At 45.3% G+C, this 21,921-nt stretch overlaps 1 protein-coding gene across 1 annotated transcript in view; it reads left to right on the forward strand.

The window, feature by feature from the left end:
• Positions 1 to 6,768: 6,768 nt before the first annotated feature.
• The window catches only part of APCDD1L (APC down-regulated 1 like), a 45,274-nt gene continuing 30,121 nt past the window's right edge, over positions 6,769 to 21,921 (forward strand). Inside the window, exon 1 of the mRNA XM_044454898.1 lies at positions 6,769 to 6,868. Within this exon, the coding sequence (XP_044310833.1) occupies positions 6,832 to 6,868 (37 nt within the window). The 5' untranslated portion in view covers positions 6,769 to 6,831. The remainder of the gene's footprint in view (positions 6,869 to 21,921) is intronic.

The following is a 21,921-nucleotide window of genomic DNA, read 5'->3' on the forward strand; positions in this document are numbered from 1 at the left end:
CTGACAGTCCTATTCCACAGAATTAACTGGATGGAGTTTTGATCTACTTCAGGAATGGAAAAATACCTCTCTTAGTACCATTTAAGCCTTTGTACAGTGATGTGAAAACCTAATACGCTTGTACGCCACCAGTGAGTTAAATCAGAATGCTGACAGCATTTTCCTGTAGGCTATAAAGTGTCTTGTGCGTAGACACTGAAGTGTCTTGAGAGTATTGTCAGTCTTATTGTCAGTGAATATAATGCAACTATAGCTTTCAATGTGCACGTGCTTCTCTTCTGTGTGATTTAGTTCACATTACGTATATTAGGATGCAGCATAAAAGAGACTTCTGGGCACCTCCAGGAAAGGGACACCCAACACCCAAAGCAGAGGATGCAGTTTTCATGGGGAAAAAAACCTGTATGCCCCACATCAATCTTTTAACCATCCTCATCTTTAACTCCTCTCTTTTGGAGCATAAGCCAAACCACAAACTAGGACTCTGTGTTAGCTGTGCAAAAATTATTACCATTCCATGTTGCACAATGTTTCTCTCAATCACCAGTAGTTATTATGATCCATACTTCACCTATAGTGAAAACTGAATGGACGAAAAGGAAAATCCACAATTTGGAATGGCTCTTGGAATGACTCTTTGGGAGGACAAGAAGAGGGATAAAATGTATTAAGAAACGAAGAGTCCACATCAATTGACGTGGGCTATTGTTTACATTTGCTGACTGTATAAACATCATCATGGCCAAAAGCACAGAATTTTCAGGGTCACCCTTGGAGATCTGCATTTAATGAAACTCCTTGCACAGCCTATTTATTATATCTCAGCCTAATGAATTTCCCAGCGTTACTACAAGATTGCTGCTAAATCAGCATGTTAATTGTTGATTCCCGTTTTTCCTTAGTATTGATTTGACATTTTATTGATAAATTATTGCAGCATTTTAATAATTAGATTTAGAAACATGTTTGGCTTGTTGCTTGCAATATTTACTGTGCTTCTTTTGGTATGTTCCAGCTACTTGCCTAAGGCTTCCTTTCAGAAGAAGCAGTGGGATGCGAACATGGATATGAGTATGGAACTGCAAACCTGAACTCTTTGAAAGATGGGTGGGCAGTGATTCCCGGACAGGGCAGAACGGGACCTTCAGCGAATACCTGCAGTGTGGTATCTTCGGCTCACTGTTTCAGCCAGACAGCTGTTCAGCCACACTACAACATATTCCATTCCATTCTGCCCCCTGCTACAGTTAGCCTTCCATGCCACAAAACACTTTCAATTCTCACTGGGCTTTATTTATTTATTTCTTGGCCACCTTCCAGGGCAGAGGTGGACCTCCCAATCCAGTGTACACCAATAAAACACACAAAATACAACATTGAGAGCAATAAAACATTGCAAACCAGTAATAAAAATCTTCAACAAATCAGCCAGCGATAAATCAGCAAATAAAACAGAGGCTGAAGAGGAGTAACAGCAGCAATTGGAGCAGGAAAGGGACAGAGTAAAATATTATGTTCTCAAGGCCTTCCGAAAAGCCTGGAATGATGAAGCATGGCAGACCCCAGTAGCAACTTGTTCCAGAGGTGTGGGGCTACTACAAAGAAGTCTATAACAAGCCACTTACCTGTGTTCACAGGTTGACAGATGGAAAGGCCCTTGCTTGTTGATCTTAAAAATGTGGACAGGCTGGTTTGGTTGACAGCAGTCCTTAAAGCAATTTTGTCCTGAATTGTTTAAGATTCCAAAAGTCAAAAACAGCACTTTAAATTGGGCTTGGAAACACAGTGAGAAGCATTTGGCAAAACTGAGCTTTTTGTGATACCAAGCCTTCACCTCCATCAAGAGTCAGACAGCTACATTCTATGTCCGCTGAAGTTTCTGAACCATCTGCAGAACTGTTTGGGAGTAGCAGCCTCCTGTTAGCCCACCGTGAACCCCACCCCCTGCAAAAAAAGATTTTGTTTTTGCTAACCCTGGTGTTCCTCCAAGCCTCCTGATGTGTGTGGATGGAGCTACTTGGCCAACCTAAGGATCTGTACTAAGGAATGAGCTCTGTTTAAGATCACTACGCAAAAGTTATTAGATTGGAAATAGCAGGACAAGTATCTTCCGTTGGCCCTGTTTTCTCCTAAGTTCTTGATGAAGTTTCTGAGCAATGGGTGGTATGGAAATCAGACCTCTTCCTGTCTTCATTTTGGTGCTGTAAGAATAATGCATGCACCCTCTTGCTTATGACAAACTTTCCCAACCAGGCCAGGCTTGCTGGGAAGTTGCAGGCCAACAAATCTGGATGGTGCCGGGTTGTGGAAAGGTGACTTATGCAACCATCATGCTATCTTGTAACACAGAGCTCACTTGTCAAGATGCCACTTGGTTTCTTGCATAGGTGAGATGCAAGCTGTAGCCTTTTTCTTCAAGCTAACACCTGCCAAGGCCTGCCATACACTCACTCCAGTTCCTTGGAAAGATGTACAAGCCACAAAGAGCTTTTGCAAATACTGGTAAATATATCTCAAAGATAAATTCTTTGTCTGCACAGCATGTTCCTAGCAGAAAAACTCCACTTCTAGTTTGCTGTCCCCAGGCCCTGTCTCTCTGCCTGCAGAAATGCTGTTTCTGGGAGATGCTGAACTTTTTCAAGAGTCTCTCAAAGCAACAACAGGTAGGAAAGGCATGGAGTGGAAGGAAAGCAGAATGGTGAAAGAAGGCAGCCTTCCAAGCAGGAGACCATGTGGATTGGCCAAGATGATGCCCGAGAACCAAAGCCTTTCCTCAAGCAAGCCTGCAACCGTCCTTTGCCTCAATGCCCTTGAGGGCTGAATCACATGCTCCTGATGCCACCTCAGAGCTGGACCATTCTTTAGTTTGGACTCAAAAGCACATGCTAGTTGTGGGAGTGGCTCCTTTGCAAATTCTGGGAATGCTCAGCCCACCTTTTCGGGCCTGAAGTGACATCATTGTCTAGATAGACAGTTGCCCCAGGGAAAACATGCATATCTATGCGCCCCCACCCACCTTATCATCATTGGCAGAATCTGGGACTTTTTGTGCAGCTGGCTGGGGATGCCCTGTGCTTTCCCAGCAGATGCTGAAATCCGTGCTTGTCTGGGACTTGCTTTATCAGACAGACTGGGACGGCTGCCACAGGCAGTCTGAGCACCCTGAAGAGTTTTACACCACAGCAGCATTTATCTTACTATATTTTTACTCTGGATCAGTATGGAACTGTTGGATTCTTTGCCATAAGTACCAAAAGTGTGTGTGTGTGTGTGTGTGTAAGAATGGGTTTGGTGGTGCTGTCCACCTTTTTCTCCAGGCTTTCCCATTTTTTGGCCCCTCGCTGCTGCAGAGCCCTGCCAGCTTTTGCCTGGGGAATGCAGGAAGGCTGCCCCGCTTAAGCCATAAACAGATCCACCAGGCTTGCCAGAAGGGCAACGTTCCTGAAAATTAGTAGTTACTTTTCATCCAACCTTTCATCCCAGGAGCTCAAGGTAGCTTACAGGATCCTTCTCCTTCCCATAGCTGTTTTTTGGGGCAGGCCCTGTAACAATGTAAGAAAAGACACGCTGGATCAGACCACTGCCCCATCCACACCAGCACTCCATTCACACAGTGGCGGAGCAGAAGTCCGCAGGTTCCCTGATGCAAGGTGGGCACAGGAGCTCTGCCCGCCCATGTTCCTCAGCAGCTGGTGGACGTGGGCATGCCGCCCCTGATAACGAAGGTAGGACTTAGCACACAGCCAGCAAGGCTAGCAGCCACGGATAAGCTCCTCATCCATGAATCTGGCCAACCCCTTTTTAACATCCAGTATGGTGGCCAACCTCCTTCATGGATCACTGCCTTGTCGTGGCGAAGGGGCTTGCGTAGCTCAGTGAAGCTATGAGCTATGCCGTGCAGGTCGTAGCAGAGAGCTCTGACAAAACGTGATCCACTGGAGAAGGAAATGGCAACCCACTCCAGCATCTTTGCCATGAAAACCCCACTACGACTTCCTGTGGCAGTGAACTCCATAGCTTGACTATGCACTGTGTGAAGTCCTGCCGTGCACGCATCATCGTTCACTTGTAAACTTCCTGTTATTTCCTTCATCTTATTGCTTGCCGTAGATAATCGCTAATGGAAGAAAAGGCAGAAAAGCAGCACGGTGCCTCCTGAGCTGGGCAAGGTAGGAGCCTTCCTTTTGCAAATGCCCGGTTTTTTCAAAGTAGTTCGGAGCACAATCCATGGGACTCTGTGTCCCCTAAAAGGAAGCCCCCAAGATTGGAGGCTTCCAAGTCACCAAATTCTATTGGACACCTGCTAGAGGCCAATTTACAAAAAGCTCCACTAGTCTGGCCGTTGAGCCTCTTTCGAGACAGCATGTTGCCCGGAGCTCCACTGGACTAGCCATAGGATTTCTCAGATCCTGATTCCCTTCTTCCCCTGGATCACATCCTTTTGCTTCTCTCCAAGGCTGCATTTGTGACCTTGGGAAGTAGCCAAGGGCTTATTTCCACAGCAGCTGCCAGGGAGCAGGGACAGGGACCGGAATTCAGCACCTCTCCTAAATTCGTAGAACAAACCAATCCTCCCAGGGACACAGGATTGCTCACTTAGTAGATTATGCAAGATAAATCTGAAATAAGGCTCCCCTAGGATGGGGACCCTGCAGCTACCCTGGCATTTTGCTACTTAAGATGCAGCAACCAGTACTCCTCTCTTTCCCAGTAAACTGGCCTAGGATCCAAGACTAGTTAAGTTATTTTGGCATAGTATCTCAGTAAACTTCCAATAAGAATGTATTAAATAACTCGCAATATGTTGCCCTCTCATGACATGCCAATTCAGTGGCCTGATTATTTCTTCCTTCCTTCTGCCTAAGAGTAAGGACAGGGGTGCTCAGCACCTGTGCATGTGCAGGAATGTTATCATGAGCAGCCACATTCTTTGCTGTACACCACTGGCTATGGAGGTATTGAGGTCTAAGAGCAGAGCCAGTGAAAGCCAAGGCACCCCTACAATAAAAAGATGTGATGTCAAAAACAATTAGGTGATTCCCACCCACCCCCACCCATTCCGTAACCGGCTGTAGACCAAGGAAGAAAACAATGTTTCTAGAGGAAATTTAGTGAAATAAAGGAAGAATTTCCTGAGACAGAATTAACAAGCAGCAGCCCAATTTTGCTTTCAAGCCAGCTGCTGTCGTTCAGTCTTTTTCAACCTAGGGTCCTCTAGATATGTTGGAACTGCACTTCCCATCATTCTCAGACAACATGAGACTTGCAGTTCCAACACATCTGGAGAGCACCAGGTTGGCAGAAAGGTGCAGTTCCTTTATCTGTGTAATGGCATCCAAGGATTACAGAGAGTGACTATGTAGGATGAAGTTAAAATCCCTGTGTGTCTGTTTTGAGTCAGTCCTTTCTTATATCTCAGCCAAAGCCAGAGGTGAGAAGAAAGTAAAGTGGGATTTGCAAGTAGATCTCCAGGAAAACTGAAGTAGGTTCAAGGATTTGCAACTCCTAATTGCTTAACAAGAACCAGCACAGTGTGGTGGGGAGCCAGTGTGGTGTAGGGGTTAGGAGTGCCAGGACTTAGGAGAACTGGGTTCCAATCCCCACTGGGCCATGAAGCCCATTGGGTGAATTTGGGCCAGTCATGGAGTCTCAGCCTAACCTACCTCACAGGGTTGTTGTGATGAGAAAATGGAAAGGAGAACTTTGTAAGTTGCTCTGGGTTCCTCGCAAGAGGAAGAAAGGCCTGCTATAAATGCAACGTAATTATAATAACTGCTCGAAAATGACTACATGGCTCTTAAATTAGTCTGCCGGGAATGGCCTTTGAGATCTATTCAGCTCCGGTTGTCAGAGCTAATCACTGGGTTCAGAATTCTTTACATATGTCTTTTGCACAGGCACACTCAAATTCTACCCCCCCCCCCAAAAAAAGTCGGTCCAGCCGTGGCCCGGGGTGCCACGTGGGGTTCTTGTAAAGCTGAACTGTATGAGAGGGCAGGCAGAGACCGAGTTCCATATACTTCCTTGAGTCCCCTGGGGAAAGGGGAACATATGCATGAGACGCACAGATGCGTGTTTACCCCGTTTTTGGTGCAGCCATCGCGGTTTGCAAAGATACATTTTGCAAAACCTCGCAAGAGCTTAAAAGGCGGTCGGCCCCGCAGCTGAGAGCATGGACTTTTGCAAAGACAGTCTGGGGGAAAAATCACCAGTTGCGAGTCTGTACTGCTCGGTGGCTGAGAGCTGTGTCAGCCCCCCGGCGCTTCTCGGCTCTTTGGCCTGTGGAGTGATGGGGAAGGAAACTTTCTCCCAGAAAGGGCAATATTCGCACGCGGCCACGGCAGCGTGAAGGGTGGGAATTTGAAACACGCGATCCGCGAGTGCGGGAGGTGAGGGAAATACGCGCGGAAGAGTCTCCACCTCTTTTTTGGCCAGTGAACCTGTGAGCTGCCAAGCTCCATTAAAACTTTCGACAGACAGTCGCTTGCTCCTAAGAAGCACGCCGCGCATTCGCAGCAGCAGCAGGCAGAAGAAAAAGGCTCGGAGCAAGCGGCTTGCAAAAGCGACCCACCGAGCTCGCGCCGTCGGGGCCTTTCTCACCGCGGGACCCCCTCCCGTCGCCGCCTTTTCCTCGGGAGCAGCAGCAGCAGCAGCAGCAGCAGCCCGCACATGGATCCCGGGTCGTTTCCCTGTAGAGGCAGAGCGCGCTGAGCGTCACCGGTTCCTGGTTGCGTCCCTCCATTTTTTAAAAAAAATAAAATTTTGCACGTATCTTGCCTGCTGGCGATCGTTTGCAAAGACCTGCACGCCGATTTTGGATTTATTTTTGCAATGCTTCGATCGTGGTGGTTCGTTGGGGTCTTCGTAGGTAAGAGTCACGCCAGGAGTTTTTGTTTTTCTTCAGGGGAGGCGACTGGGGATGGGGGTGGACCGGAGTCCGTTTCGGAACACAGCAAAATCTGCAATTCGGATTCCGGTCTGGGCTATGGTCCGCATTCTGGTGGGCGACTGAGGTATATAACTCATTAGGACCACTGGCTTCATTCTGTAGAGAGATCCGGAGGGATCTTATTCAAACTTTCGGGCTTCCCGCAGCGGCCTTGGATGCACGCGGTGTGAGCTGCCTGGCAGAACCGGTGTGATTTGGTTAAATAGGAGTTAACTCGGATTCACACGTGTAAGGTTAAAGTTTGCCGTTGTGAACGTCAGACCGCACCTCACGCTAGGGGACCAGTTTGAATCGGCCTCCTGTTCCTACTCTAGAGTAAACATGGGAGGGGGAAAAAGACGTAGCTGCTAGATAGAAATTTAAAGTAATGACTGGTTCTGCGTTAAATAGAGATCGGGATACGTGGTCAAGGTAATTAGCTGGTCCCGAGGAGAACAGCTTCCATTTAATATGACATAGTTAACTTTAACTACCGTGTTGGACCCGCACCCCGAATTATTTACAGCGCAACTCCGTGCAAACTTAATTCGTGCATAAATAGACACCGAACTGCAGCCAAGGGACACCCAGGTGGAAGACCCTTGAAGTTAGTTGGAGTTATTTCTGAGCAGACGTGCGTAACAATGCACGTTTCTCTGCGTTCAGTGCGCGTTGACCACGATGGCTGAATGCTGTACAACTAGAATGTGACAGTAATCCCGGATTAATTTGGTGTGCGGAAGGAGGGCATGGAGTTTATACCGCTTTTCTACGGTATGGATTAGGAGGCGCTGGAACCGTCTGCCCTGAAATACTGATTACGAAATAGTGATAAACCTCCGCTCCCAAGCATGTATATACACTTGTTTGATTGCACTCCGCATTAAGTAATCCAGAATAAGTACCAAAGCTTGTAGTCGATACAGCATTGAAGGTCCAACAGTAGTTCCTGCGAGAAAAGGGATGAGAAAATCATTTTTTCAGTGCTGTTTAACTCTCGAAATCCGAAGAGGACTCGCTGGTAAAAGGATGTTTAATGGATAACTTTTTTGCATCCTTCGTACTTCACTGACCAGGCTCTGATTGTGCAATCGCTTTGCCTAAGGCACTGAATTTTATTGCGGGGAGCTGTACTAGTTAGTGTCCAGACATCGTTGTCTTCCATTTGCAACCCTCCTGTGCTTTCCCACTGTGTCTTTTACTGAGAAAACAAAACCGAATCTAATCACCAAACAGTGAGGAAAAGCGATTTGTACGATATCTTTGGATTAGTATCCCTTGAATCTGTAAATTTGGAGGCATCCCAGAAGCAACCAAGTTGGAAGTGTAAATCAGTCAAGAATAGAAAGTGTTAATTTTGTATATGTATTCTCAGAGTGGATCTTTTGGGCAATACCTAAAACTTCCTCTCCTCCTATTTGCTGTGGCCTTCTCTGTTTGCAAAAAAAACTGTGTACTGTTGTTCCATCCCCAGGATGTTCAAGTTTGTTTTAAAAGGATGCATCTTTGCCTAATACACCAGTGGAAGCATGGGAAACCATCTCCTGAAGTGGTGTGTTGTGCAGAATTTAATACATCTCATCTCCTGGGCCTCTCTGTAATCCAGGATGGGTGGCAGGAATTGCTAAGGGTTGTTCACAAGCATCTGGCTCCTCTGTATCACCCAAAACTTAGAGTAAATGACCTGTCAGTCTCTCATGCCTTGCTTGTTGGTGGAAGTTAAATGCAGCGGCTTGAGGGGAAGACGCTGTCACATGCCTCGTTTTTCTGTTATTTCCTTCCATTCTGTTATTTCCTTCCATTTTGGGGACTGACAGCAGGTTTTGTGGCAGAACTCTGATGAGCCCTGGCTCACTTTTAAGCCTGGATGGTTTCCCACAGCCTACTCAGTGCATCTAGGACACATTCCAGAAGGTTGGCCAATTTGGTTTTTGTAGCTAACACAACAAAGCAACTTTAAGGCTAATCAGTATATTGTGACGTGAGGAGCAGCCTTTTCACTAGACATGCATCGCAGCTGATTTATTTCTCCCCCCCCCCAAAAAAACCCCTTTCCTTTGCTCTTTGGAGTTTTTTTTCCTTTGAAATCCCAAAGAAATCCCACTGTATAGTGACAAAAGGGTTAAATGTGCACATGTGCATGTGTGAGGGATCTGCTTCTATTTGCCATGGCAGGGAGCTTGCTCGGAGGAGCCAACAGCAGTCTCCAACAGCTAATAAAAGATCACAGTTAATAATGAGGAAGAGCCGGCTGCTGGCTTCAGCCAAGCACCTGAACTTAGTGCTGATAGCTAATGAGGCTGGAAGAGAAGGCTTTTTCTTGGCTTCACAGGGTTCCATTCACATCACTCCTGATAACTACCAGAGCAATAATCTTCACACACAGGGTGTTTTTTCCAGTCGTTTGATTTGGCAGTTGTTTTCTCACTTGTAGTGTTTTGCAGAGCACTTTGCGGCATTGAGCGTTTGATGATAGGAGTCTGTGTGAAGCTGGTAGAAAGCTGATAGAGATCTTTCTCCCTGTCTCATAATCCTAGAACCCAAAGGGGTCATCTCACAATGCTGATGCGTGGGAGATTCAGGACAGTGCATAGATTCTTTGCACAGTGCATTTCAGTCCTGTTTGGGCACCAATTGGGATGACTTTAGAAGAAGAGTGGACAAAATCGTGAAGGAGGAGGTTCCCAATGGCTTCTAGTCCTGATGGTTATACGCTGCTTCCGGTATTAGAGGCAGGATGCTGGTTGCTGGGGAACCTGGCTGGAGGCTGCTGTTGTACTCCTGTCCTGCTTGTGGGTTTGCCATGGGCATCTGCTTGTCCGCTGTGTGAGCAGAATGCTAGACGTAGCAGGACGTTCATGGACAAAATCGTGAAGGAGGAGGTTCCCAATGGCTTCTAGTCCTGATGGTTATACGCTGCTTCCGGTATTAGAGGCAGGATGCTGGTTGCTGGGGAACCTGGCTGGAGGCTGCTGTTGTACTCCTGTCCTGCTTGTGGGTTTGCCATGGGCATCTGCTTGTCCGCTGTGTGAGCAGAATGCTAGACGTAGCAGGACGTTCATCTGATCCACCAGAGATCTTAGCTGCTTGGGAGATCCGGGTTCTAGGCCTCACCTGGCCATGAAGCTCACTGAGTGAGTTTGAGCCAGTCACTAACCCTCAGCCTAACCTCTTTGCAAGGTTGTTGTGTGGATAAAATGGAGAGAAAGAGGACCATGTGAACCCCCTTGGGTTTCTTGCAAAGGAAAAAAGGAAGGATGTAAATGTTAAAATAAATGCATACTTTAATAATGTTGCTATAGCATATATTAAGCACTTGCAGAAGTATACAATGACGTATTCTTTATACGCAAACAGTTGGTGCTTATTCTCATCTGTATATATTAAATGTCCAGATTTTGATGGCTGATGACAGTCATACAGGAATGCTCACCATCCTAAGCAAGGTTTGTGAACATCCTAAAAGTCATCTAAAGTTGACTAACTGGCACACTCTGAAAGGGGGGGAAATACATTTCTGGGCATTTGCAGAATTCATCAGGGGTTGTTGAAAGCTGACATTTACCCAGTTCATACCTTTATTGGTAATGTGTTATGAAGGTGTGGTTTGCAGCTAAAAGGAATGAAAGGCAAAATATGAAATGAATTCCAAAATGGAAGAGAGAATAGAATAGGACAGAAGTTTTTGCTGTGGGTCCAGTTCTCACAAATTATGGGCAAGGTACTATTTGTTTAACATAGTTTCTGGACCACTTATAATAAAGCAATATCTAAGTGAAGTACACTAATAAAAGAGCAATGATATAACTGTACTGTGTGTGTGAATTCCAAAATCAAGACCTGTTTGTATTGTAATGAACAAGTGCATCTTCAGGAGTTGTCTAAAACAGCGGTCTTCAACCACTGATCCTTGGACTGGTGCCATTTCGTGGAGATATCCTGCCAGTCCATGGGGGGTCCACGTCTTGCTCGTTGCGGACCAGTGCTGGAATTGGCTGTGCTCCACCCCCTCTTCCTCGGTTGGCATCGTGTTTGCGGAGGATGCGCTGGTGCCATCGAGGGGGCCAGGGAGGGGAGAGACGGTTGGGTGGGGGCCAGCTGGGAGCCACACTGCACCGATTTCTGTATTTTGTTATTTTGTTGGCGTTTTTTGTTGCTTGGCTTCTGGTTGTTTCAGAGAATTTTCATTGTTTTGGAATTGTGTTTGGAAACTAATACACGGAATACTGTATTAGCTGTATGGTGCTTTTTGTTTCTGCCTCAGTGGTCCCGAGGTGGTTTTCCTGTTTTCACTGGTCCCCAGCTGTGGAAAGGTTGAAAACCACTGGCCTAAAATAGACTGCTGTGATAGAAAAAGTGACCGTCTGGGTCACTGCCATAAATTCTCAACCAGCCACTGGACTGCAAGCAAGATCTGCTCAAGTGAGCTTAATGCCTTTGTGGGAAGGTAATTGTTCAGGTAACCTAGTCCAGAGTTGTGCACTTCCGGCAACTTCAGCATCTTGATAAAGGTGCCCTACTTACCTTTGCTGTAGCATCCTGCAGCAGTTGCAGCTTCCAAGCCCGACTTGAGGATTGCTCCATGTAAGGGGCATCACAGTAGTCCATTTGTGAGGTTGCCAGCCCATGAGCCTCAGTGGCAGGCAGAGCAGTTCTTCCAGATAGCACCTTGGTGGCCTTAAGATTACTCAGATTCCCAGCTGTAGGGTTTGAAAATCTTGTTGAACTTGTAGAACGGGTTGGAGTCCCAGTCCCCTCTCCCTCCCTTGCAGTGGGCTCAGAAAGAACTGGCCCAGCCAAGCTCTCAAGGGTGACATCAGAGATGAGCTTTCAGGTGTCATCTGTGCAGTGCTTTTTTTGTCATAGAACGCACTGGAACGGAGTTCCGGCACCTTTTTTCGACAGATTTTCCAAGTTTTAAAAGTAACTTTTGAAAATTTGATGTTTGGTCCACATGGATTTGAATCGCCCTGTCGAGCGTAGCAGGTCGGCGGCAAAATCATTAAAACGGTGCATGCGGGCTGCTTGTGTGTCGAATCCGATGCATGCGCACTTCGTCCGCGCTGGTTGCGATAGTGCTGCTCGGCTTGTGATTGGTTGTGTGGTCACGTGCCGAGTGCTTACTGTGGGCAGCAACTGTTAAGTTTCGTTACACAACTGACGTGTGTGGGTGTGTGTACAGTGATTGACTGTGTGCGAAAGGTAAATAGTTTCATGAGTTCCGGAACCTTTTTTCTTACAAAAAAAGCACTGCTTCTGTGTGAGGGGGAGACTGGGACCACCTTTGATGGGAGGCATCCTGGTGACCGTGATCTCCTTCCCTTCCACTCCAGTTCATACACTTAGGCAAACTGTGGAAGCAGTCTTTGCTTCTGTGCTCCTTCTGTCCTGTGTAGGATGTCCTTAATCCTCATAACTGGGAGAGTCCTCTGGGCTGGATGGCTCCCTCTCCGAGCTGTTCGGAGAGTTTCACTTTGGATTGCATGCAGGGCTCACAAAGGTGGGTGAGCTTCCATGCAAACCACCCAGAGAGCTTCAGAAAAGTAATAAATAAATATATGCAAATGATAATGACAACCATGCACATAGTCAGTGGGGATGTCTGTCCTGCGCTTTCCATCACAGTAATTTTCTGCACATAGAAATGACTTCATAACAGACCAAGAGCCAAACTACACATTATAGTAATCACATAGTGCATAGCTGAGGTTTGACTTAATTTGTACTCTTCTGAATGCGTGACCCGCCCCCCCCCCATTCAGGACCACGGTGCTGTGGGAGGGGGAGCTTAAACCTGCCCCCATTTCTCTCCCATGCCTGCGTGAGCTGAGTGGGTTGAATAAAAGGGTAGAATTTCAGTGGGGGAAAGAGTGGGGAAGGTTCAACGTTCCTGTCTCAAAATGTTGTGCTCCAAACTGGTGCCATGTGTACTTACACTAGAGTAAGAAAAATACACGCCTCACCTACTCCCTGTGTGCTTAACAAAATGTGTATTTCTGTCCTGAGCTCCCATCATCTTGATATGGATGCAACTTGCTATCTCATTCGCCTCTTCTGAAAGCTGGTCTTTAGGGATATGTGTAGGAGCTCCCCCCTGCCTTCTGTAGGTAAATCCTGAATATCTTCATTGTTGTTCAACATAATTCTTTCTACTGTGGGTGGGTCCACCATGCCTGCATACCAGAGGCTTTGGCCTGACTTGCAGGCTTCCCTTTATGTTAGCCACTTTTGAAATACTTGATTCTTGCAGGCTTGTTGTGTTTTTGTTTTTTTATGCAGGGTCACACATCCCTCATCTTGAGGGTTGCAAATGAGGCATTGCTCACGGGATGCCTGCTGCACAATCTGAATTGTTGAGCTAAACTGAAGGTGGGAAGCAACGCTTGACTGTTACAGTGGTGTAACCAGTGTGGCTCTCTGAATGCTATGGCTTAAGTTGTGCAGAGGTCCAGTTGTGAGTTTTGTGTCTGTCTTGGTGGAATGTCAGAAGATAAGCGTGAGCATTGCTAGTTTTGTTGTTCTAAAAAAGGAGGGGGGAAGGTTTAGGTGATAATCATGTCCTAGTGTGCAGCTCTGTTAAAAATAATAGTTTAAAGATCTACTGAGGGTGCAAGTATTCTAAAATAAAATATGTAGGCTCTATTTGGGACTCTGTAATAGAATTCCTGTTAATATTCGTGCTGATGTGTGTCCTGATAGCTGCATTGCAAAGTATGAGGGGTCAGAGGGCCTGGAAACCTCAGATGCTGATACTGCTGCTAAAAGAATTTCCTTTCCAGGAAATACAATGTGGAAATGGTCTGAAGGCTAAACAGACATTACTTTGAATCCATATCTAGCAGCAATACATTTTATTTTATTTTATTTGCATTTTACTCTAAAACAGGTGCAGCGCTCCCAATCTGGACTGAGAGCTAGCATTGGTGTGCATGTATAAGCAGTTTAAGATCTGGAATGCGGCCCTACACCTATTCTGCAGTATTTTTTTAAGGCATAGTTGCTAGATACAGATTTAAAGCAATACCTTTTGTGGTCCTCTGTTGTCTGTGATTAGTGTATGGGAGATGAAAGGGGAAGATATTTCATGATTTAGCTCCTTGGATTCCAGCTTTCTTTCTACCGTAAGCCTGACTTGCACCAAGCAATTGTGTGAGCATCCAGGAGGAAGTGAGTCAGATTGTTCTGCAGGTATAACTATCGATGCTGGTTGGCACACCTGCTGTGCACTGCTGACAGGCTTGCTGTGCAAGTGGAGTTCTTCTTCCATGCATGTGACTTTCAAGTTTTGCATACTTTGTGCTAGATCAGTTCAGTGCGAAGAAGGGGCTTCTTCGTGTTCCTGAGTGTTCACAGACTTGATCTTGGCTTAGCTAACTTCCTGAGCCAGGGCCAAGTAGGAGAAAGAAGTCCAGCAAACATAAGACAGCTGGATTCTTGCCAGATCTTCACAACTCTAGTAGGGGTTGACACTGAAATTACTGGAACAGGTGGATTTTGTGGAGGGATTGAAGGCCAGGAAAAGAGGTATGATGTGGATATTCTAGGAAGGTGTTCCGTGTATAAGAAAGGGAAAGCAAAGTCATAGAGTGGATTCATCCAACGTGATAACCCAGACTCAAAGTTGAGTGTGGGTTGTTGTTGAATTGGAGGTTGCTGAAATAAGGGTTGTTGTACTTTTTGAGCCCAGCTATATACCATGGTCTGTTATTTATTTATTTATTTATTTATTTATTTATTTATTAAAACATTTTTATGCCGCCCCATTCGCCGAAGCCTCGGGGCGGCTTACAACATAGATTAAACATGAACAATTCTGTTAAACATGAACAATTCTACAATTCAACAAAAAACAATGGGTTCTTTTCATGGGTTCTTCACGGTGTAGAAACCAAAATGTGTGAGTGCAGTTGAGTTCAGACAGTGGAATGGTTTAGTGAGAATCCACACTCAACCTTGAGTTTGGATTTTCATGTTGTGCGAATCTAACCATGGTCAGCCAAGGAGGCACAAGACCTTTGGATAACTGGAATAGTCAGGATAACTGGAATAGCCAGGCAGAGGTGTAATTAGGTAATTTTAGACAAATCTAATGGGGTGTTGGAGTCTCTTTAAAATGTAATGTGAGTTACTTGACAATGTGGTAAGCCAGTCCTACTATATTTATTTATGTATTTATTAGGAGTGCTTAATATAATAATATCTCTTGAAGATGCAGTCCTAAATCTAGATGTCCATAGTGAAGGTCAGAGTTCCAGCTTTGACCTTGGAAATGCGTTCCAAGGTTGAAGCTGGATCTTTGATATCAGTTTCCACCCATGCAGCTGGTGCAATTCTTTCCATACCAGTTGTGGCTCCAAAGTAGAAAGACCAAACTTGGAGCTGGTGCTGGGGGGCCAGGGAGGGAAGGAGCAAGGCACTGGCATCCTGTGAAGAATCCTGGAAATACCTCCAGCTCCTGTCCTTGTGAGCTTGTTGTGTAAAACACTTAGACAACTGAAAGACTGACAATCCATCATAAACCAAGGAAAGTTCTTTTTCTTCTTTGCAACTTCTGCATCACACATATAGACTTCACCTGGAACCTTGCTTGGGAATATTCTATAGCTGAAGAACTTTCAAGAGGCATTTAATCACACCATGTTTTCTGCCTTCTGAACCCCACAGGGGAGGGTGTTTCTAATGGTGTGTACCACTACTGAGAATGTCTGTGGTTGGTGTTAGGTGGTTGGTTGAGGAATGACCAACATGACTTCCTTGGGGTCAACTGGTTATATATAGGGGAGGACATTCTGGATATCCATTTGGAGGTCTGCACTGACAAGCACTCTTAGAATAGCAAAGTCATCAGCAGGGATGTAACATTGGAGAAGGACCATGGTCTTTCCAGAGGGGTTCATTTCTCCTTTTGAACGAATGCATGCTGGGTGGCACAGGCCATGGAGAGTTCTGAAAGTAAGGTGGTATTTGAGCCGGATCCAGTAGCAAACAGGAAGAACCAGGAAACCCTCAAACAATTGAGGGAAGGAGAGCATCACCCACTAGACAAGCTAGTAGAACTCTTCTGTCCTAGGCCTAGTGCTATTACTCCATGAAAGTGAAGACTGTATCTCTTTTGTGTATCTAAGGTAGGAGCTACACAAGTTGAGGAAAGCTGAGCATATGTGGAACCCCTGTTCCAATGTAATGCTAATGCAAAGGGGCATCCACCCTGCCCTAGGATCTTTTGTCTTTTCTCTATGGCCTGAAACTGAAAATAAGCCCAGCTGGGGGTGGGAAATGGCCTTACTGGGGTAGCAGTGGCTGCTTGGTGGGATTGGGATCATATATTTGCCTTTGTTCCCTGGGATTGATGCCACAGGAGCCAACAGTACTGCATATATTTAAGAGGTGTGGTGACTGCATCACTTCCAGTGTTGGGTTGATGAAATGTTTACATTTTTACTCCACCCCGTTTTTTTCTTTTTAAGCACTAAGTGTTACTGGCATGGTTGCAGGGGACCCAGGAAATAATACGGTTCAGGAGGGCGAGCAACAGGCTTCCTGTGTGTCCCCGTTTCTCAAGGTGATGTTGAAAAGGTCACTGACTATTTTGAAAGGGAAATGTGTGTAGACGCAAGATCAAACACAGCCTGACACTAACCCAAATGCATCCACCAACAGGGTGGCTGGTGGCTGAACTTCATTGCCTCACACCTCATTTTGAGCTTTGGATTGCTGTTGGAAAGTTTCAACAAAAACATTGCAGAGAGTGGCGACTCATGGATAAGGGAAGCTGCCATTCTTTCCCGTCTGTGCTTATTCTAAGACCACAAGAAAGCAAGGGTCAGTTCCCAGGGCTCCGTACCCTGACAAGCCTGCTTGGAAAAGAGTCTTGAGTCATTTTCCATCATGGTGGAGGTTTCTGTTCAATCCTTCCTGGATTCTGGTATGGCTGTGATGATGCAGTCCTCAGAACATCCCGACACACCTTCTCTTCTAGTTTTCTGTACATCTGTCAAGGCATTTTTTCTGTTGTACCTGACTGGGAAGCTACTTAAGTTTTTCTTCCTTTCTCCCAGTTCATTTCCTTTGTGTGACATGTAAGCTGCTTCAGGAGCCTTTTTTTGTTTGACAAGGAGGAGAAAAAACTTTGGGTACTATTACAGATTGATGTTACTGATGGAGCAAGCAGATGACAGGTTTAAACCAGACTGCAGCAAGGTGAAGAAGTTGCGGCATTATTTGGCTGCAGAAAATCCATTTGCACTGACCATTTGTTCATTTCCGTGAAGCAGGTAAACAAAAAAGTAAGAGTCAATGTGATGATGTGTTTAAGAGTGTGGGACTGGGAATTGAGAGGTCTGCATTATAGTTCTCACTCTGCTGTGGAGCCCACTGGGTAACTTTGGGCCAGTCACACACTCTTAGCCCAACCCACCTCACAGGGTTGTTGTGAGGATAAGACTGAGGGGAGGGGGAGGAGAATTATGTAAGCTGCCTTGAAAGAAAAAAGGCAGGCTATACATAAATATGTAGATAATGCAATTTAAAGTCTGTTCCAGGACCACCTTTATCTGTATAATAACCTTCCCCAGAGGAAGCATGGGTATTGCCAAAAGGTATATTTAAAAGAAGGGTTAGTTACATTGCACCTCCAACTACTGGTCCTTATTAAGGAGACATTGTGACACAGAAAACCAAGATCAAATATTTTTGCTGAATGCAAAACAGGCTAAGATGCATAGATGCGACAGGTAGGCCTCAGTGTGATAATCCATTACAGCCATGGCAGTTTCTCAAATTGCCAACCACCTCTGGACCTTTATGGAGTACTGGTTGAATCTTGGGGCTATTACCAGTAGATTAACTTCTTTTTCCTTGCTACTGCTAGGATTCAAGTCAGGTTTTGTCCATTGTACCTCAAGCACAGTCCCTCATAGGATGAAGCTGTCTGGTTCTCATTGAATGTTGCTTGCTTGGAAATAGGAACAAAACTCCTTATTCAGCAGAACTTGTAATTGCATGTAGGAAAAAAATTAAAAATATAAACTCCTCCCAGGACTATACTACTTCAAATCACACTTGGGCAAATTTCATTTCCAAATGCCACCCACTTTTCAGGGGGAAAAAAGGAAAGTTCTTTTGATATGTAGAGAACTAACCCATAACGTTAAATGACTCAGGTCTAAACCTTTTTTTCTGATCTCCTTTTTTCTGCAAGAGGGGAACAGTATTTGTTGAGGCAGTATCCAAAAGTATCATTCCCCACTTGAAGTCTGTAGTGGGGCAACTCCAGAAAAACCCGTGTTTGCTAAATAAGATCAAAATAGCAACAGGATTGTTGTTTTATGCTAACTTTGTCATTGGCTGAACATGACTACTCATCACTCTACCGATGTTAAGATAGAATCCTAAGAAGAAATTCTATCTTCTATCTATAATTGCTATAAATAACAAATGAAACCTGCAGCGAAGTGTAGCAGATGGAGTACTGCTGTTCAGTGGTTAACCCAACTAGCAAAGCCCCTTTTCATGGGTTCCATTCCCACTTCCTTCCATATTTCCCTCCCCTTCTCCCAACGGTCAGCATGGTCAGTTCCCACCGGGCTGGTTGGGTAGGAATGCTCCTTCAGGGTTTTCTTCTCCAGTCTTTCCCCTTCCAGCTGTGTTGTGCATGCATGGATGGTGGCCATTTTGGTTCCATAAGGAATGGCACTTAGATAATAAGCTTACTTTTAGTATACATGTTATGGGCTGTACTGTGCAGGAAATTCAAAAATTCGGTGAAAGCCAGACCTGCTTCCAAGCTTTGTTCTGCCAGACGTAGCCTCCTCTAGAATAGGGTTTCAGCACTGATTTTCTTCCTAGCAATTTCTGGTTTTTGAAAATCTCCTTACTCATCAATCTGTGCTTGTGGAGAAAATAGGGAAACCACAAAATATTTGCATCCCTACCAGTCTGTTTTCTCTGAATCCTGTTTTTATCTGCATCCCTCTACTCTGTATTTTTCATAAGCTATCATTAAAGAACAAACAGTTTCAGATCACAGGATCCAAGAGGAGTACATTAATCATTGATACTTTTCTCCATTTGAAATACTTGGTTTAAAGTATGGAATATATGAATAAAAAGACTTCCAAATTAAGCAGCAGCTGGAAAACCATACATTATGCTTATTAAATGTAATTTGTTTGTTCAAGCATCGCTGCATTAAACTCTTCTCTGTATAAAATAATTAAGCACAACAGTTAATCTTAACCCTGGTTCGACCAAATTGTTTTCAGACTTAAAACGGTAAGCGGCAAGCAAGTGGCACGGTTTCCTTCACGTTAAGAGTCTGGATTGCATCAAATTGGTGCAGTGCGCTGGAATTTCAATACTTTAATGAAAGGGTAGGTAGAATTTTTACCATGTTGCTGATGACATTTCCAAGAAATAGTGGTTACTTGCTGAGCAAGGGACCAAAAAACAGTGGCGTTAGTAGCTTGGTTTCAGAAAAATGAGAGTTATTACTATTATGTAGGGTATGTAGATTTTCCATCCATCATCATGGAAATAGAGTACAACCCTGTCATTCTTAGCCAGACTCCCTTGTGAGACATGAAACTTGTCAATGATAGATGGGTATTTAGATTTCAAGGAGACGGGGTACATACACATAGTGAGCTATAACAAAAATTCATGACTTGAGATTAGCAGTGCCTGATTGCAAAATCAGAGGTCTTCTTCAGTGAGTCTAGTGCCTCCTTGCTGCAGGATTGGGGCAACTAAAAGGAGTGTAATGTTGCAGGAGAAATCAGAAGTACCTCTGTAGATTCCATCCGAAAAAGCAGACTTCCCCATTATGCTGCTTCCTAGTCGTTTTTGTCTTTGGATACCATCAACTTCAGACAGCATGGGCAGTTCAAGAATACTGGGAGTTACAGTCCAAAACATCTAAATTGGGTTAAGGAAGGAACCTGGGCTGATCAAGCTACTAGTTACGTCGCATGTAGCTGAGGACTGGCTTTTCATTTAGTCTGTTGTAGGTATTCATGGCACTGATTCCGACCTGGACTGCTGCAAACCTTCTTCCCTCACCTTTTGCACATGAAATTCCTCCCTCTGCCCAGGGGGTTTTTCCTCTCCCAAGTATCTATCAGTGGCTTATGGTAAGAATACAATATTTATTGTATTTTTTATATATCTTGTGAGCCATCCTGAGCGATTGAAGCAATAGGACGGGGTATAAATGTATGTGATAAATAAATTATGGTAAAGACAAAGTTAACCTGCAGCCATGTACCACTCGTTTAGCATAACATGTAGCTTCGCTCATCACCTGTCTACAGACCTAGCCTAGCAGGGCATTCCCTGTAGTGTCTGTGCATTGCCCACATGCACCTGCCACAGGAGTTGGTGCTGGTGCATTCTAGCAGCGGTGCTGCTGAGCAAACTGTGGTCCTTTAAATGGAGGGCACTTGTTTCTGCTGGTAACAAAGATACTCTGCCCGCATGTAATGATTCTGACCCCAGCCTAAATGCTCAACTGGAGTCATGCTTCCTGGGTGCTGTCTGAAATCATATTGGGCTTCCAGGATGTGCCCAGAACAGTTTCTTGGAATTTACTCATAGTCGTCGTTGATGTTGCTGTTATTTCATCACATGTATACCCTACTTTTCTTCCCCTTTCAAGAAATCCAAAGTGGCTTACAAGGTTCTCTCCATTTCATCTTCACAGCAACCACTAGGAGAGGTCACTTAGGTTGAGAGCACGTGACTGGCCCAAAGTCGCCCAGTGAGCTCCATGGCTGAGTGGGGATGAGAACGCGGATCTCCCAGGTCCCCAGTTCAGCACTCTCACAACTATTTGTTGCTGGTATGTGTGTGTCAAGTCATCTCCAAATTATGGCAGAGCGAATACCCTCCAAAATGTCCTATTCATGGCAGCCCTGCTCAACGCTTGTAAACTCAGGGCTGTGGCTTCCTTCATGGAGTCATTCCATCTTGGCGTTGCTCTTCCTTTTCTTCTCCTGCCTTCAGCTTTCCCTGTACCTGAAGCTATAAAAGCAGCAGGAGTTGAAATTTTCCATCACCTGAAACTTCCTTGAAACTATCAGATCACTTCCATTTACCATAACAAAAGGCTTTTCTGCAGTTGTACTTGAGAAAAAAGTGTAGGGAGTGTAGTTGTGTAAGGGGTCACAATGCCCTAGGAACATCAAGGTAATGGGCAGGTAAGCTTCAAGCCCTCTGGGAAAACTTGCTTTCCAGTCTATAAACCCTTCTCCATTTGTTGTTTGCGGAGATATTCTGGACATGGTCAGAGTGCTTCTGAAAAGAGCAGTGCCAGGGAATCTGGGAGCCTGTCAGTTCCATGATGGTCCTCCTACCGCAGCCTTCCAAATTGCAGTTCCCGTAATTCCCAGCTAGCCTGGCCGTTTGGTCATATTGAATGCAGTGACTTATGTTCCTATTGTTACGATGATCACCGACAAGGATATGCTTGTGTGTTTGGATACTGGAGCTTGGTGAGCAGGGAACTCTAGGGGGAAATGGATATTACACTCATGTCCAGCGTGTGGGTTGCCCCACAGACAGATGGTTGGTCACTGGGTGAACAGGATGCTGGACTGGGTAGTCCTTCGGTCTGATCCAGCAGGGCTCTTCTTGTGATCTGAGGACTGTAAGCAGGAAGCCTTGTTGTATTCCTTCCCAGCAGGTGGAAATTGCTTGGGGAAGATTCTCATGCCCAGGCCTGTGCATATGGCTCTTGTGATCAGGCACGCACACAAACAATGCAGCCACATGGGATCTACTGTGGGAAAGTGGCTTCCACACCACTGTGTCAGTGAAGTGGGACCTTGCACCTCTCTCCTGAGGAATTCAGCACCAGGGCAAGTCTAGTGAGTCCTCATATACCTTGGGCAAAGAGGTTAACAAACTTTCTGCAGATCCAGGAATCGTGCTTAAAAGTTCCTCTCCATGCCTTTGACAAAGCCTAAGAATGCTGAGCTGAAATAACTCTGTTTACT

The sequence above is a fragment of the Varanus komodoensis genome, unplaced genomic scaffold (assembly GCF_004798865.1).
Source record: "Varanus komodoensis strain SLA01 unplaced genomic scaffold, ASM479886v1 scaffold8, whole genome shotgun sequence".
NCBI classification, from domain to species: Eukaryota; Metazoa; Chordata; class Lepidosauria; order Squamata; family Varanidae; genus Varanus; species Varanus komodoensis.